Below are 17,436 nucleotides of genomic sequence, written 5' to 3'. Positions count from 1 at the left end.
TTTCCATTAAAAAAAAAAAAAGATCAGATCTAAGGGCTATTTATACTGAAAACTCATTGGGGATTATGTGCAGCAGCCCTGTTCAGCCTTGCACCAGTCCTTCTAGTGCTTCATTCATAATCAGTTGCGTTGGTTTTGTGCTTCAGTGGATGAAGTAGGTTTTATTTTAAGCTTCTTCACATCAATGCCTCACTCTTTCTCCTCTTGGCTTTTTTTAGTATATTGCTTCAGGTAACCAGGAGGAAGTGGAACGATTACTAAGTCAAGGTGACAGTGATAAAGACACTGTACAGAAAATGTGCCACCCACTCTGTTTCTGTGACAATTGTGAGAAACTGGTTTCTGGGTAAGGATTCTTCATCTCCATATGAAAAGCTTTCTAAAGGTCTGTGTTCCAGGATTTCCTTCAGAGTATGAGGGCAATATTGGAATGTGCAGTGCCTCGTCCAGAAAATGCTTCTGGTTGGAGAGGATATTGGCTGCATTTTAGGATTGTGTATGTATATATCTAGGTTGAGAGGGACAGAAGAAATTGTAGGTGTCTCAGAATTATGCATGCGGATTTGAATAGGAAAGTAGTGAAAAGCTGGGAGCTCAGTTTCCCATAGAGGGGAGATAGTGTGACGTCCTTTGGACACGTTAAAGAGTGACTCTTCTCTCTGAATTTGGATTTCACAGCCAAAAGAATAGATGTCTGGATTTTTTTTCTTTTGGCTTAGTAAAAAACACATGGAATAATCTGTTAATGAGAAATAGTAGAGGGTAAATAGGTTTGAAAACTTAAATAGGTTTAAAAACTATGGTGTGAGTGAGTGAGTGAGAAAGAGAGAGTGTAAACTTTCTCCAGTACCTGGTATACAGATAACCTATGTTCTTGAAACTACCCTGTTTTGTAGGAAAATGAATGATCCTTCCATTGTCACTCCGTTTTCCAGAGATGACAGAGGATACACACCACTTCATATAGCTGCTATTTGTGGTGAGTATTGCTGTCTTTCCATGACTGTAATATTTACCTTCTGTGTACTCTTCATTAAGTCCTTGAAAGGGGACACATTAGCTTATTTTTCACCTTACATTCTGTGATGAATTTTGCATGAACTGTATTTTACTTACGGGTTAGACGAACAGAAATCCTGGCCCAGAATGAAACTCTTATATTCTTCCCTTTAGCTCAGGTGCTCCTGTCTGCATTTTCTTTTGGCTTCTTATTTGTTTTTGCCTTGGTGGCTGCCATGATGGCATTTCTTTCAGACAGATGGGTAGATTAGGAGGTATCCTCAGAAAGGAGATATCCTATTACAAACTGACAGCATATGTGGCAAATCTTATATACATCCTGTGATCTAGTACATGTGTCATGATATATGCTATCCCTCCCCACTCCTTTAATGTGGGTCATGGTCCTGACCTCAGACTTGTAAGCAGACGCATTAATCTACTCTGGAATTTTTTTTATCTGTTCCTCTTGCTTTTATTACCTTTGACTTGCACAGTACATATGCCAAGGGCAGAGCACTTTGTGTGACATCAATTTACTTTCCATTCCCTGTTCACCCTCAAGATATACAAGTGCAGTTTAGTTGCAGTGAGTGGCCCCCTTTCTGAGCTGTGTCCTTGAATAATCTGTAGTATATTGGCTGTTCATTACTAAGAGCAAGCAGTAAAAAAGTGAATATGCAGTGTGCACAAGAATGAAGAGTGTCAAGGTTTGAAGTTCTCATTTTAGTTTGAAAGTAACTTTTCCTGTGAGATGTTTACTTCTCAGTTTTAATGACCACATATTTTCCATAGGGCAAGCGTCATTAATTGACCTGTTAGTTTCCAAAGGAGCTGTAGTCAGTGCTACAGATTACCACGGTTCAACACCTCTTCACCTTGCCTGTCAGAAAGGATATCAGAACGTTACAGTAAGCACTGAAAGGCTTAACCAATGAATTGTTTTAACACCTATATAAATTGAAAATAACTATTGCTGTTCTACTGATGCCATTGTTCAGAGATGTGAAAGCTTCATTATAATTGTGTGCTATCACAATTCAGGGCCTTTAAGCATTTTAATTAAATGCTAAACTTTATAGGTTTATAATCCAGATGTCAAAATTTTCTCTGATCTACAAGATCTCATGTTGGGAATAAATTCTTGTCCCCTCTGTCTTGTTGGTTAAAGTATTTTTTTAAAAAATTCTATTTTAACATTTTCTAAATTTAGTTTGAAAACTAGATTTTGAGAGGTTTGCCAAATTAATATGCTTTTCTGCATTGCCATAATTCAAAGTAGCCTTATTATCTCCAGTTACCTTTTGTAAGCCCATTAGTTCAGAGTAGGATTTGTATGGCTTGTCATTGTTGTCATTAGTTGTTAGTCATTATGTATTCATAGTATTTTTCAATATGTTTTTTTAGTCATGTCTAATGTTTAGCATAGACTGACTGGATGGTGGAATCTCTGCTCTGGATTGATGCAAAAGAGCTGTTATGATCAGTCAAGTAAATACCATGCTTTAAAGATTGTTTTGAAAATAGACTAATCCTACAGTTCAGTTGTTGTAGACTTGAATTTTTTAACAATTTTTTTTTGTAATATTGCAGCAACTCAGATGTTCAAAACTAAGAAATTCAGAGAGAGGGATGAAATGATGCACTTAATTAAAGCCTCTTCCTTTACAATGCTCTTAGAACACTGAGTGAATATCCATGTTATCTGTGCTGTAGTACCTCACTACAGTGGATGATTTAGAGACAGTTTGCGGAGATACTATGTGGTTTTTAAATAGTGTCTGACAAGAACTGGAGCAAAATAGTGGCACGAAGCCAAGGACAGCCATATTTATTTACTGGTTTAAAGCAGAAGAGATGTGGTTCTATCTGTACTATAGTAATTCATGATCCTAGAAACCTAAAGAGTGCTACCGCAGTAACAATTGTTTGTCCATTAATTTTCTGTTTCTTAGATGTTGAATTTCTTTTTAGCTTCTTTTGTTGCACTATAAGGCAAGTACAGATGTTCAAGACAATAATGGCAATACTCCACTTCATTTAGCCTGCACTTATGGTCATGAGGATGTAAGTAATTGTTTTGTAACAAACTTAATAGATATCCTGTAATTGTGATGCCAATTTGGATTACATTTATTTATTTTAAAAAGTAAATAAAACACAGTTTTGCAGGATGACTCTTTAATTTATATTATCAACTGGCACCTTATTGTATCATATTTGTTTAATGTAGGTATCCTTTTACATTGGTGTAGTTGCTAGAAAGCCTAGTTATATGGGTCCCTTGTATTGTTTGTTTATTATGGCCTTTTAAAAAATGATATATATTTGATAGGACCTGTAAAACCCATCCCAGAGAGTAGATTCTAGGATCTGCAATAAAACCAGCATTACTGTTCAGAATGCATATGTGATGTGGATTGGAGACCAGTGATATAATGCATTGGTGGCTTTTCTTTTCTCTCCAGTGTGTCAAAGCTTTAGTCTATTATGATGTACACTCTTGTAGACTAGATACTGGTAACGAAAAAGGAGATACTCCCCTCCATATAGCTGCTCGTTGGGGCTATCAAGGAATAATAGAAGTGCTGCTGCAGAATGGAGCCAACCCAGATATTCAGAACCGTATGAAAGAGACTTCCCTGCAGTGTGCATTAAATTCCAAGGTATTCTTCCCAGTCTGCTAGAAGGGAGGTTTTTAAAATGCATTTACACTGTGATTTAGCTGTATTTGAAACTTAGTTGTGAATGGGATATGTGGGCATATACTCTTACAATTAGAAATAACTTCCATTCACTTTTAAGAAAGGAAGCTCATATTTTACATCTTAAAATGCATGGCAGTGGTTTTTTTAAATATGGAATGTAAACAGTGCAAATTGTTGCTTTAATCTGATCTGTCATAATCTGTTTTGCTGATATTAGGTGGTTGGCTAATTTGTGTTTCCATCAGTAAATTCCTGTTAAAATTGAGTTACATTTGTATCTCTTCATTAATACTTTTTCTGCAGATTTTATCATTGATGGAATTAAACTACGTAACGTTTGAAAGGGGACAGAGTGCTTCTGAGGTAACAGTGTGAGTTGCTAATCTTTTGCATACATTTTAGCTGTTTAACTTGAGGATGTAAACCCTCTTATTTGTTTTGTTTTTGTTGACCTGATTAAAGTCTCCAGTTAGATCTCCTCAGCATTCGGTAGACACCTTCAGCAGAGGGTCATCTGTTTCCAGCTTGTCATCAGCATCAGCAGATACCAGACAAGAAGAAGTTAAAAATAATTACAAAGAGGTAAGAGTAATAAAAGCTTGGTATTTAGCAGTGCAAAGGTAGCCTTGAGTGCCAGTTCAACAGTGTCATTTTAATTACTCCCCCAGACATAGCTGTCTGGGATAGCTAATTAACAGTAAGCAATAAGTATAAGCTAGTCCAGCACTGATAGTAAACTAAGGGAGAGCTCCAGGAAAGGGCAATGGAAGTTTTTTCACTTCAGCCAAAGGGAAAAATCCTCACTTGTGTCTCCTTTAAACACTATGACTTTCCTGCTCTGAGGAGGATTCCATGGAAAGAAAGCTCATGTATTATACTTTCTCAGCACTTCACTAAGAATAAGTAAGTAGTCAGAGATGGTTCCACAAACAATGAGGTCTTTCAGTACTGTTGCAATAGGTAGGGATCTTCTTGGTACAGGAGCACAGAGTGGAGCACCCATTGGGTTGGAATACTGTGAATAACAAGCTCCTGCTTTGTGTGTGAATCAGAAATGTGCCAAGTAAAGACATTCCCCAGGTGTGAGGAAAACCTCTGAAGACACCTGGCACTACATATATCTGGGTGTGGAGAAGGCACACTACTGGTGTTAGGGCAGATGGGGAAGCACTGCTATTCCGAGTTATTGGCTATCACCTTGCTATCTAAGCATACAGTTTTGCTTGACTCTTAGGAAGTGTTCATGATGGAACTGTATTTTTTTTTTAAAGTGTACTTTGTAGCTGTTAATATCGCAATGTGGTTAACTGGGTGCTCTGTGTGTGCATAAACTCCTGGGGGCTTTCACTCTTCCATTCTGTCTATAAAAGTCAGCATCAGAATCAAATAACATCTTATGGTATGTTTTTTAAAATTAATAATAGAAAAGAGATGATTCTACACAGGGAGTTGACAAGGAACGTGATGAAGTACAAAGGACTAACTTTTGTAATAAACCACAGGAAGTCAATTTTCAGACCATCGTAAGGAATATATCTCATCTGCTGCCGTACCTGCATGTCACTTGTCCAGTTCCAATATATCCAAAATGTGGCTGATAAAATCCACTCTTACCAGGTCACTCCTCTTTGAATTTCCACACTCACTTTCTCTCACCTTCCACCTCAAACCCATACTTCTCATCTTCCCTTCCAAAGCCCCACTCAACTCCACCCTGACCTCTCAGGTTTAATTTCTTCTTCCTCTTCCTACTGCTCTGTTCCTTCCAAGCCACCCTCTTAAATACTTTTGTCTCCTTCCATACTACCTCTTGCTTAGAATTCTCCTTCCTTCCTTTTACAAAAAAAAAAGACACATCTCTCCTCTCTTGATTCAAATCTCTTCTTAAACATTTACTCTAGGAGGCTCTTAGATAATTACTTCAAAAAGCATGAAGGAGCATGAGTGGAAAAGGTGAATTCACACTGTGGTATTATCAATCTCTTCTTGGATACTGTGTTTATTTGTGTGTACACTTTTTCCAGTGTGTAATTTACACTGTAATATCCTTATAACAGGTCCATGTCCATGTGTACATAGCCAAGCCCAGTAACGTTGCTCCATAAATAAGGTATACTGCGCACAAAATCTCACCCAATAACAGATTGAGGATTTGTTTTTTTCTTAGAGGGACAAACTTATCACACTCCAAAGGCTAAGTCTGTAGTTCAAACAAGGAGAAAAGATTACTAGCAGTTTATACCTTAGTCTGTTGAGGTTGATGGCTTTTCTGTAATCCAACTTTTGTTCATTACCGTTAGCCAAGTTTCACATGGGCTCACTGCTATTACTCCCGCTAAGCAAGAAGACCAGAGTCTAATTCTGCAAATTCTCCGTGTAGGGAATTGCATTTGGAATTAATAGGAGACTGGCAGGATTGGCTCTACAGGCTGTAGGATTAGAAAGGGGTCAATGCAGTCTTAATCCATCCACGTTTCTGGCTGCTAAATAACTTTGTCCAAACAATTCAATGAAGGAGAGATCTATTTGGTGTCCTACGCAAATGACTTGCCATGACTTACTGGCACCATGGAAAAGAACCATTAGTAAAGAGATGGGCAAATAATTTTGGAAATTTCTCATCTCAGGATCTTGCAATAACTGCTTTACCCTCTGGCAATGGAACAAAATAGCAAGTAAGTGGGTGAAGTGAAGCAGACTGTGTCAGGTGGAATTCTGCATCTTGTGAGCTTGCATGCAAAGGAAGGTACAGTTCTTCCATTGAGGAGAGAAGAACCTGGAGGTGTGCTAGGCTTTTTTATAACCATTAATGAATCATGCATAAGCTACACAACAAATGGCAGTGTTCCTCTGACTAGGTTGCTGATGATAAATTCCCATGCGTTCTTGGATGCATAAGGATGTGAGTGTTTTAACAGAAAGATGACCAGAGAGCTGTGTATCCCTACTATCCCATTCTATTACTGTAAGGCTGTAAGCTATAAGATCAGACTCTGACAATAGTCATGACCTTATTTTGATCTCTCTGGCAGAGTTGGACACAGGTTTAATGTAACAATATGCAAAGTAACCTGTACAAGTCCCCATCCAAGTCCCTCTTCATCTTTGAGTAGATGCCGCATTTCTGCATGCCCAGGACATCCCTGCTGACTGTGACAATCCCAAGATTGTGGTAAACCTCCCTTGACAATTGAGGTTTTACAGCCTCAGATGACACCATCCCGCACACAGTGCGGGGCACCAAGGGAGTGAAGGCAAAGCATAGCATTCTAAATGGGGAGCAAGGAGGAACAGAAAAGCCTTTTCTGCTGCACTATAGTAAGTCTCCCAGCCCAGTGGTTCTCAGCCAGGGGTATGTGTACCCCTGGGGGTACTCAGAGATCTTCCGAGGGGTACTCAACTCATCTAGATAAGTGTTTCTCAACCTGGGGGATGCAGCCCCCTGGTAGTCATGGGATGGGTTTGGGGGGAGGTGGTCACAAGGGTAGGGATGACATTAGGAGGTGTCATGCAGGGCAACTGCCCGGCGCTCCATGCCATAGGGGCCTCCTGTGAAGTTAAGTTACCTGCTTTGCCCCTGGGTGGTGGGGCTTGGGATTCAGACAAGGCTCACAAGTGAAAACCAGGTTCAAGTATCGCACTGAAATATAAGTACAATATTTATATTCCAGTCAATTTATTTTGTAATTATATGGTAAAAATGAGAAAGCGAGCAATTTTTCAGTAACAGTATATTTTTATGTCTGATTTTGTAAGCAAGTAGTTTTTAAATTAGGTGAAACTGGGGGTACTCAAGACAAATTAGGCTCCTGAAAGGAGTACAGTAATCTGGAAAGATTGAGAACCACTGTTCTAGCCTACAGTGTTAGGCAATATGACGGCAAAATGGCAGAGTCCTGTCTGCTCTATGGCTTCCACAGTTGCTACGGCTGAGTGGAGCCACACTGATATTGAATGATGGCTGAAAAGTTTGCTAATGTAGCTGCTGCCTTAAGGCATTCAAATTATGCTGTGGGCTGCTGTGTTGTGTGGGAGCTTCTGAAAGAGCCCTGTGCAGTTGCACTGCTTCAATAGGCATAATATCTCTACTGCTGTCAAGTGTCAATTTCCTATAGTAAAGTTACAGTCTGTTCCATTTCCCAAACAGCAGCACCTGATTGGTGGATTGGGATTAGGGTTGCCATGTGGTTTTAGTCCAGAACGCCCAGTTGAAAAGGGGCCCTGGTGGCTCCGGTCAGCACTGCGGACCTGGCAATTAATAGTCCAGTCGGCAGCGCAGCGGGGCTAAGGCAGGCTCTCTAAAGCTCCTGGAAGCAGCGGCATGTCCCAGCCTGGAGCACCTTCCTGCACCTTTTGCCTACATGCCTTTAATAGCTTTTATTTCCCTTGTAATGCTGGATCCTAAATAAAGGTATACGCATAATTGCTGGTGAAGTGAAAAAATGTATCTGCTGTATTAACTAACATGGGCTTATTTACATATGCACCATATGTGTTCTATATTTAGATAAGTAATGATTATCTTCTGCTGCGCAATTCAAAAATCATCGAATGGCTATAGGCCTTATACAGCTTTTGTATTTCATAAGTTAATAACATTTTCCTTTAAAACTTTATCAACATATCTGAAATGGGACAGCTGTAATCCTGCAGCATCAGATTAGGAGGTTAATAAAGGACCCTAGATTTTCAGAGTGCAGTTTAATACTAGTATTACTAAAGCAACTAAAATTCCCTTTTCTGATTTTATATACAGATAGAAAAACTCTTACGAGCAGTTGCTGATGGAGATCTGGAAATGGTAAGTTATTAGAATGACTTGATGTGGAGTACTGAATTCCCAGCTATCCTACTGAAGTTGAGGGAGCCGTTTACACATAACACTGAATGGAGACTTCATAGTCAATTTCATTTTAAAAAAAAAAATGAATCAAGTGCTGATTAACTTATGCTGCTGTGAATATTCATTTCACATTCCAAAAGTACTCAGCTAACAGTATTTTTAAGTTAATTTGAAATTACTTGGTGCTCTAGAGAATAATTTAGATCTGAGCAAATATAAAATATTGGCTGTTGAAGGAGAAAACGATGGATATAATTATTTTAAATATGTTCCTCTTTATTCATTGATTTGAAATATATTAGTTTTATTCTTTTATTTGGTGACTTTGTGATTTTAAAAATAAAACAAACTTCAAGCTGATGTATTATCCTATGCTTACTTCATTTAGAACGGAGTTTCTCAAATGTCCTTTGTAACACTCCAGCCCAAAGAAAGAATTGGTCATAATGGCTTCCAGCTCAGATAGCAGCTACTTTCAGGGCACTATATAAATGCATATTAGAAACTGCGTTGATCATTATTTTTGTAGCACCAAACAATAATCTAGGTGGCAGGCCTACAGTTGCCCACCACTGGTGAAATTGGGACATTAGTGAATCCCAGAAAAAAACGGTGTATGATTCTCCTCTTGCTTATACTAGCTTTGGTCTGGTCTATCTCTTCACTAGAGTTTCTTCAGATTTATTCCAGTATCAGCAAGAGAAGAATATGGCAAAGTCACTGTTTCCTTTCTTCCGTGTTTTCTGAATCCTTGTTCTTTTTGCTGCTCCACGGGTTTTTGTCTCCATCTCTTTGAATAAGGCTTATGGGTTTTGGAGTTCTTTTGGGTGCCACATTATGAGGATATTGTGGTTTTTTTCTGTTTGTTTTTTTTTATTCTGAGTAATTTATACACTATTGTTCCTTGTGAATTAAAGCCAGCGTTTAAAAAATGTGCACATTACCCCAGTTTGCATGCGCAAAGAGCTGAGACTTCAAGAAAGTTCACAATTCGGTTTCCTTTCATATGTTATAGCAATTATGAAAATTTGAAGTTGGCAAATACTTCCTGAACCCCAGGTTGCCAGTCCCTTTAGTAGAGACTGATCAAAGCTCAAAATCAATCTGAACAGAAAGTTTCAATTTGCTAATTTTAAGCACTCCCTGTTCACAGTGTATACATAGTACATATGTAACATATTTGTGCATGTGCTTATACTGTAGGATGGAAGTCTGGCTTTTCTTATTTAGTGTTTGTGGCAATAGCAGAGACCATGAATGAAAAGTTAAATTGGCATTTGTATGTCATCAGCAAGTACAGAGTAAAAATGAGTTTAAATAGTACACAATTTGGGTATATTTTGACTTTTGTACTTCACTTCCAATAAAGAGCTGATTCTACAGCAATACGAACATGAACATTTAAATCCTGTAATTTGTGTTACTTACTGTCTGTCTTGTTACATTTGAGCTACTATAGCAATTTCCTTTTTATTCTGAAATACTTGAAAATTATGGTACCTTTGAAGACATTTTACTGAAAAATAGCAGCTGACATTTAAAAAAAATAGAGCTGTAAGTTTGGGGGTATACATTTTTTTTTTTAATTCTCATCATAAAACAGAAGAATGTGAAAACCCTGTAACAGAGTATAAGATATACTGGGTTTATGTACACTATGTACATAATGAATCTTTCTAAAAATTCCCATAGGGTAACGTATACCAGGATTAACAGATACATTGATATGGCATCATACAGTAATCTGTCTGAATATAATATATATTATATAGTTGATTCTCTACTGCAGTGGTTCCCGAACTTGTTCCTTCCGCTGCTTGTGCAGGAAAAGCCCCTGGTGGGCCGGGCTGGTTTGTGTACCTGGCGCATCCACAGGTTCCCAGTGGCCGCGGTTCGCTGCTCCAGGCCAATGGGAGCTGCTGGAAGCGGCGGCCAGTACATTTCTCGGCGCGCACCACTTTCAGCAGCTCCCATTGGCCTGGAGCAGCGACCGCACCGCTTCCAGCAGCTCCCATTGGCCTGGAGCAGTGAACTGTGCCCACTGGGACCCGCAATTGGCCAAACCTGAGGATGCGGCAGGTGCACAAACCGGCCCAACCCACCAGGGGCTTTCCCTCCACAAGTGGCAGAAGAAGTTTGGGAACCACTGCTCTAGTGTCTTCTGTACCAGTCAGATGGTAGGTATAAGTTTACCTACAAGATGATTAAGAAAAGGAAAGAACCATCAGTAATACTGTACACTCATTAGTTAAGTAAACATGTAAACCCCACATTTACACACCTGACCTCATTGATTAGTTCATGGTCACCCAGCAAGTAATTGTCAAAAGTAAGAGTAGAACACAGATTAGCTGGTTGCTAGAGTTATGTCTAATCCTTATTGCCTCCTGTCGTTAGACATTTTAACTTTGTGAGACCATTTCGTAATCTGTAATATGGGATAGTAATACCCACTTGTCTGGGGCTGGGGACATCTTATATCCTGTTTATTTTCAGACTCACATAGAGTAAATATTTTTGCCCTGTTTTACAAATGGATAACCTGAGACATAGCGAGGCTAAGTTCCATATTTCTAAAAATGGTCTTTTATTTTGGATGCCCAACTTCAGACCACTGTGAGTCTGATTTTTTTCCCCAAAGGTGTGGAGTGCCTGCAGTTCCCGTTGGCTTCAGTTGGAGTTATGGCTGCTCAAAGCTGAAAATCAGGCCCCATGTGTTTCAAGTTGGGCATTCAAAAACTCAGCCATGTGTAATAAGAGGAGGCCACTTTCAAAAATGCTGCTAAAGTATCTTGTCAGGGAGGCACTTGTGATGATTTAGGGGTCTTGTCTGTACTGCTTCTGAATCAGAGATGATTTTACAAAATTGTATCATGAAATTACTGTGCCAAGGAAAGCTTATATGTATGTGGATCAACACTCAGTGTTTTTCTATTTAAAGTCAAATACAGTAACTCCTCACTTAATCATCTCGGTTAATGTTGTTTCGTTGTTACGTTGCTGATCAATTAGGGAACATGCTCATTTAAAATTGTGTAATTCTCCCTTCTAACGTCGTTTAGCAGTTGCCTGCTTTGTGTATTGCTTATAGGAAGAGCAGCTCCTTGCAGCTGTCTGGTGGGGGCTTGGAATCAGGGTGGACCGGCAGCCCCCTATCAGCTCTCCCTATCAGCTCCCCACTCCCCTAAGTTCCCTGTGCAGCAGCTGCCTGCAGTTCACCTGTGTCCTTCCTCCCACTGCCATGTGCTGCTCCTGCCCTCTGCCTTGGAGCTGCTCCCTGAGACTCCTGCTTGATGTGCTGGGGGGCGGGGGAGGAGGAAGAGGGAGGCTAATGTCAGGGTGTCCCTCTCCCTCCTGCTCCTGCACCCCACTTAACCCATCTTCCATCAAGCAGGGCTCAGGATGGAGGGAGCTTGCAGCAGCTCTGGTCTCAGCAAGCTGATCTAATTAACAAGGCAGTGTACTTAAGAGAAATGCACATATCTCCCTCCATTCCTGCTGCCTTGCAGAATGAGAGAGTTAATCCTTGAGGACTCAGCCAATTGCTAGTTCATCATTTAGCAGTAAGGGAAATATCCCACCCTCTGACTCCTCCACCTCAACCAAGCTTCACAATCATTATCACTGTGTACCAGTATTTAATTGCTTGTTTAAAACTTTGTGTGTGTGTGTGTGTGTGTGTGTGTGTGTGTGTGTGTGTGTGTGTGTGTGTGTGTGTGTGTGTGGTGAAAAAAATTTCCCTGGAACCTAACCCCCTCATTCACATTAATTCTTAGGGGAAACTGGATTCGCTTAACATCGTTTCGCTTAAAGTCGCATTTTTCAGGAACATAACTACAACATTAAATGTGGAGTTACTTGGGACAGAGGGTTTGCCCTTGCTGAGAGAAGATACTTCCTCCTCTGGTCTGAAGGGAGGGTGGGGTTGTAAGTATGGAAATTTACCAAGTGGGGACCAAAAGAAGCAGGTGACCCCAGCAGGAGTCTTATGAAAGGACTGGGAGAGAGCCATTTTGCACCAGATTAAGAGTAGGGAACCTGCTGCAGGGGCAGAGTAGGCAAGGGGGCAGAGAACCCTGCCTACCTGGTTGACAGAACGCAAATGATCCCTCTTGGACTCCTAAGGGAAGGGTAAGCTAGTGAGGGATGTTGTGTTTAGAATGTTTTATTGTTTTGTATGAGCTCTGCTCTCCTGTGACTGAATAAAGATCATAAAGATGGTAGACTGTACAAAGTGTGTGTGTGTGTGTGTGTGTGTGTGTGTGTGTGTGTGTGTGTGTGTGTGTGTGTGTGTGTGTTGACTGCTTCACAACTAGAGGATGTTCCTTAAAGGAGTTAAACAGTAAAGCAGAAGGTTCAGCACTGTTGTCTAGCGCATTAGAAATCTGAGGCCTGGGTCTTACTGTGGTACAGATACTGATATGTGTGGTCTTGGGAAATTCAAGTGAGTTGCCTGACCCTCAGTGTCTCATCCATAAAATGGGGGTATTTACCATCTTCATGATTAAGTCTGTATATAAGAATAAAGTAAACATGCACAATTTCACATTAATTTGCACAAGTGATTTTTTTCAGTTTTGCCAAAGCTTAAAGCATATGAAAAAAATATTTAAGACAAATGAAACAAATTACTGAGGTTTCAGCTGGAAAGACTGAGTTCCAACACTGATGAACCAGTATTTGACAATGCAGTGTACAGATTAGTGCAATCTCTGCATTCTGATGACAGATCTCTTGAGTTTATAGCTTGTGGCTTCTCTTACTACAATTGCTGAATGGGATTGCTGTATGTCCTCTTGTAAAACTGTTCATTATGAAAGGAGTTGTCTGACTGGCTGGCACAGGTTCCAACTGTGGGTATCTGTTAAAAATATGATTATTTTAAAGCCCTTATCTTGTTCTTGACAATCTGAAGTCTGTTTCCATAGGAACAGAGGCAGCAGCAGAGTCATTAGCACTGTTGTAGATTTCTGCTGCGACTGCTAGCTGAGTTTTGCAAGAGCAAATTTTTAAACAAATCCTAAGGAGCCTGAAGATTTTAAAAATTCTTATGCTGTGGTTGTGCAGGAAGCCACAAATAAACAGTTCTTTGCCTCCATCATAGCATCTGGAAAAGCTTAGACAGCAGATTTGTTCAGGCTGTAGATAGCCTGGTTAATCCAAAGTGTCTTTGCTCAGTGTCTGGTTCTTTGGAAGGAAACTTCTTATTTCACAGATAAAAGTAATTTGATTTTTGGCAAGCTGTTTGGTGGTCAGTTTTTTTTGCGGGAAGGTAGCTGGGAGAAAACCCTCACAGAAATGACTTAGTTTTATGTCTAATGTTGCTTTCTGAGGTACTGGAGTCGTTGGGGAGAGCTTCATGCCATGACCTATTCTTTTTATTAAACATCAGATATTTATGTCCTTCCTAGAGGGTGAAGACTGTATCTGTTATTGGTGTAGATTGCTAAGAGTTGTATTAGAGAGAACGCTCACTACCAAATATTTTGAAGGAAACTTTTATGTGGTTTTTGCTCAAGAAACCACTGCTTGTGCAGTGAATGATGATTATCAGTCTTCCATTTCTGAGTAAGTCTGCTGAGAAGCTTGTGGTAAAATAATTCTCTTAATACGTGGATGCTTCAGATCTCCCTCTGCTCTAGCACCAGACCTGACTTTAGTACAGAATCTGCCTGACTGCGTCTTGGATGAAGATCATGTGTTCCTACTGGTACTAGAAGATCTGTCAGTTTTCAGACCTATTAGAAGCCTTCAGTTCTATTGATCATGGAAGGGTGTTGATTTTTCCACAAACTTTATCAGGAGTAAATGCTACTTTTCAACAGCTTTGTTCTTTTCTCTATGAGAGGTCCCAATGGGTGTTAGCTAACAGCCGCCCATTTCATAGAATCATAAAACTGGAAGGGACATCGAGATGTTCTCTAGTCCAGTCCCCTGCACTCACGGAAGGACTAAGTATTATCTAGACCATCCCTGACAGGTGTTTGTCTAACTTACTCTTTAAAATCTCTAATGATGGAGATTCCACAACCTGTCCAAGGCAATTTATTCCAGTGCTTAACCCACCCTGACAGGAAGTTTTTCCTAATGTCCAACCTAAACCTCCCTTGCTGCAATTTAAGCCCATTGCTTCTTGTCCTATCCTCTGAGGTTAACAAGAACTGTTTCTCCCTCCTCCTTTTAATAACCATTTTTGTACTTGAAAACTGTTATCATGTCCCCTCTCAGTCTTCTCTTCTCTAGACTAAACGAACTCAGTTTTTTCAGTCTTCCGTCATAGTTCACATTTTCTAGACCTTTAATCATTTTTATTGCTCTTCTCTGGACTTCCTCCTATTTGTCCACATCTTTCCTGAAATGCAGCGCCCAGAACTGGACACAGTACTCCAGTTGAGGCCTAATCAGGGCGGAGTCGAGTGGAAGAATTATTTCTCATGTTTTACTTACAACACTCCTGCTAATATATCACAGAATCATGTTTGCTTTTTTTGCATCAGTGTTACACTGTTGACTCATATTTAGCTTGTGGTCCACTATGACCCCCAGATCCCTTTCCACAGTCCTCCTTCCTAGGCAGTCATTTCCCATTTTGTATGTTCCTTCATAAGTGAAGTACTTTGCATTTGTCCTTATTGAATTTCATCCTATTTACTTCAGACCATTTCTCCCATTTGTCCACATCATTTTGAATTATAATCCTGTCCTCCAAAGCACTTTCAACCCCTCCCAGCTTGGTATCGTTCGCAAACTTCATAAGTGTACTCTGTATGTTATTATCTACATCATTGATGAAGATACTGAATAGAACCAGACCCAGAACTGATCCCTGCGGGACCTTAAGGAGTCTCAATTGTGGGATCTGCAGGTTCCACTTCCTTATCCCTCTTACTCGGTTTATAGATGGGGCTGTTTGGGGGATAAGGAAGAGGGCACAAAGTGCTCCGTTTTCAGTATGTGGATTAAACTCAGTTTTAAGTCTTCCTTGACCAACCTGGATGACACAGATGAGCACCTTAACTATGTCTGTTTTGAGACTGAGGTGTGACAGCTAAAATTCGGTCCAGATGAGTTTGAATTGGTGCCAGTAGGTTGAGGGAAGAAGTTAGAGGATATGGGAGAGACAACACTGGCCCCTTTGAGGGTGTTTGTCCGCTATCAGTTGCCCTAAATGGCTACTTGGACAGTGTGTTAGATCCTCAGTAGTCTTCAAAGAATTAGTTTAGTAGGGACCATAATAGTTTCACACTATCAGCGTCTGGCCAGGGGGATTACAACATTTTCTCTCTGATGCAGACCATGTTATGGAACAATTCAATATGGAAACTGAAGCTGGTGTAAAATGCAGCAGCCTGCTTTCTTAAATAGTATATTTCATTAAGAGCCAGTGCTAGGGGACCTGTATTGGTGCTTACTGGTTTCCAGGTGGACAAGCTATTGGTTTTACCCTCAGTGGCTTTGGGCCTGCCTATTTGAAAAATCACCTTAAAGAACATCTCTGAAATAAATTTAGATTATGTCTGATGCTTAAAATGTGGCAAATATTTTACAGGGGTGATTGTCTGGGTGGGGGGATGTTGGTGTGTTTAGGGCTAGCTCTTTATTTAGGCAAATAGGAAATGAAGTCAGTGGTGTTTTGCCTGCCAAAGGCAGGCTTATTTAGGCCATGCTATGGTAAAGTCAGTTAGTTCTTTGAACCACATAATGTGTAATTACTCCTGACATTAAATTGTAGAATTGCTTGTCATTGCCTGTTCTTGTGTGTCCTAGTAGAATGTGTTTTATAGTATACTTCAGGAAGAGAATCTGCTACAGAATAAAGAGATATTTTGGGTATCTAGAGAGCTAACAGTCTTGCAAAACAGAGCTCTTTAGTGCAGGAGTGCGGTACTGGTTGCTTTTCTGGGTTGCATCTCGCTCAGAAATGTAAAGAAGCTGTGAAGTGACATACATTAATTAGCAAGATTAGATTATAACAGCTTCATGAGATACTTAATGTGTATGTCTATTTAAAAGTGCATTTAACCTTTTGACGAAAATCCTTGATTAATCCATTGTAATTGTAAACAGATATACTTGGGTAGCATGTTTTAAAGTTTTGGTAAGACACAAATTCAAATCTCATCATTAACATTCTGAAAGCTTATTGGGCAGGGATAGGGTTAGGGGTCGCTTATGTTTGTGATTGTGATTATGTTACTCCGTGACAATACAGAGTTGGAGAGTAGGGTCTGCAGTGTGAGGGCCTTGCAGATTCTGAAACTATTTAGGGTACTGAAAATTGTTTTCCTGCGGTCAGGGTGCTACAGTGACAAAACACTGCCCTTTTTAGCTGTTGCTGGACATGCACAGATACACTGAACAGTAAACCTCGCTAATCTGCTCTTATACAACCGCATACTTACCCAAGATAGGTTCTCAGCTTTGCAGTTTACTGCACTTCAGAGGTGAGACCTTACTTGTGAAGAGGGAGGGGAATACAGGTGCAGTCATACTCTCCATGGGATGGTAGAGAGGACAACATATCCCTTTTCTATCTCTATCCCCCAGCACTTAATACCCTAAAACAGGCTTAAGGTCCTCACTGTTTCTCCTGGTGCTCCTTCCAGCTGCTTCTGCCTGGGGGCAAGGCCAGCCATTTATGCTCTCGTGGCTTACTGAACCACCATGGGGATGAGGAGGAGACCTTGCTGGCACCTGCAGGATTGAAATGAGTGGGTGAAATGGAAGAAGCCTGTAGAAAAGCTGCCCCTCTCCCTTCCTCTTCAGCAGCAGCTTGGAGATCCATTGCCTGTGCACTCCTGCAGCATCAAGCCCCGCTATGGAATCCAGTAAAGATGCTCTTATGTCTGTCTTCAGTTGTAGTGCATTGCCCTCCATCTTTGCCCT

The 17,436-nt window shown here is 40.3% G+C and overlaps 1 protein-coding gene across 8 annotated transcripts in view; it reads left to right on the top strand.

Moving 5' to 3' along the window:
* The window catches only part of ANKRD27 (ankyrin repeat domain 27), a 99,253-nt gene that overhangs the window by 54,249 nt on the left and 27,568 nt on the right, over positions 1-17,436 (top strand). For all 8 annotated transcript variants that reach the window (XM_030581130.1, XM_030581126.1, XM_030581125.1 and 5 more), the window contains 8 exons: positions 219-346; positions 897-979; positions 1,795-1,910; positions 2,974-3,066; positions 3,468-3,665; positions 4,011-4,070; positions 4,170-4,289; positions 8,464-8,508. In XM_030581130.1, the coding sequence (XP_030436990.1) occupies positions 219-346; positions 897-979; positions 1,795-1,910; positions 2,974-3,066; positions 3,468-3,665; positions 4,011-4,070; positions 4,170-4,289; positions 8,464-8,508 (843 nt within the window). The remainder of the gene's footprint in view (positions 1-218; positions 347-896; positions 980-1,794; positions 1,911-2,973; positions 3,067-3,467; positions 3,666-4,010; positions 4,071-4,169; positions 4,290-8,463; positions 8,509-17,436) is intronic.

The sequence above is a fragment of the Gopherus evgoodei genome, chromosome 12 (assembly GCF_007399415.2).
Source record: "Gopherus evgoodei ecotype Sinaloan lineage chromosome 12, rGopEvg1_v1.p, whole genome shotgun sequence".
NCBI lineage: Eukaryota > Metazoa > Chordata > Testudines > Testudinidae > Gopherus > Gopherus evgoodei.
This window is presented reverse-complemented; position numbering and strand designations above follow the sequence as displayed.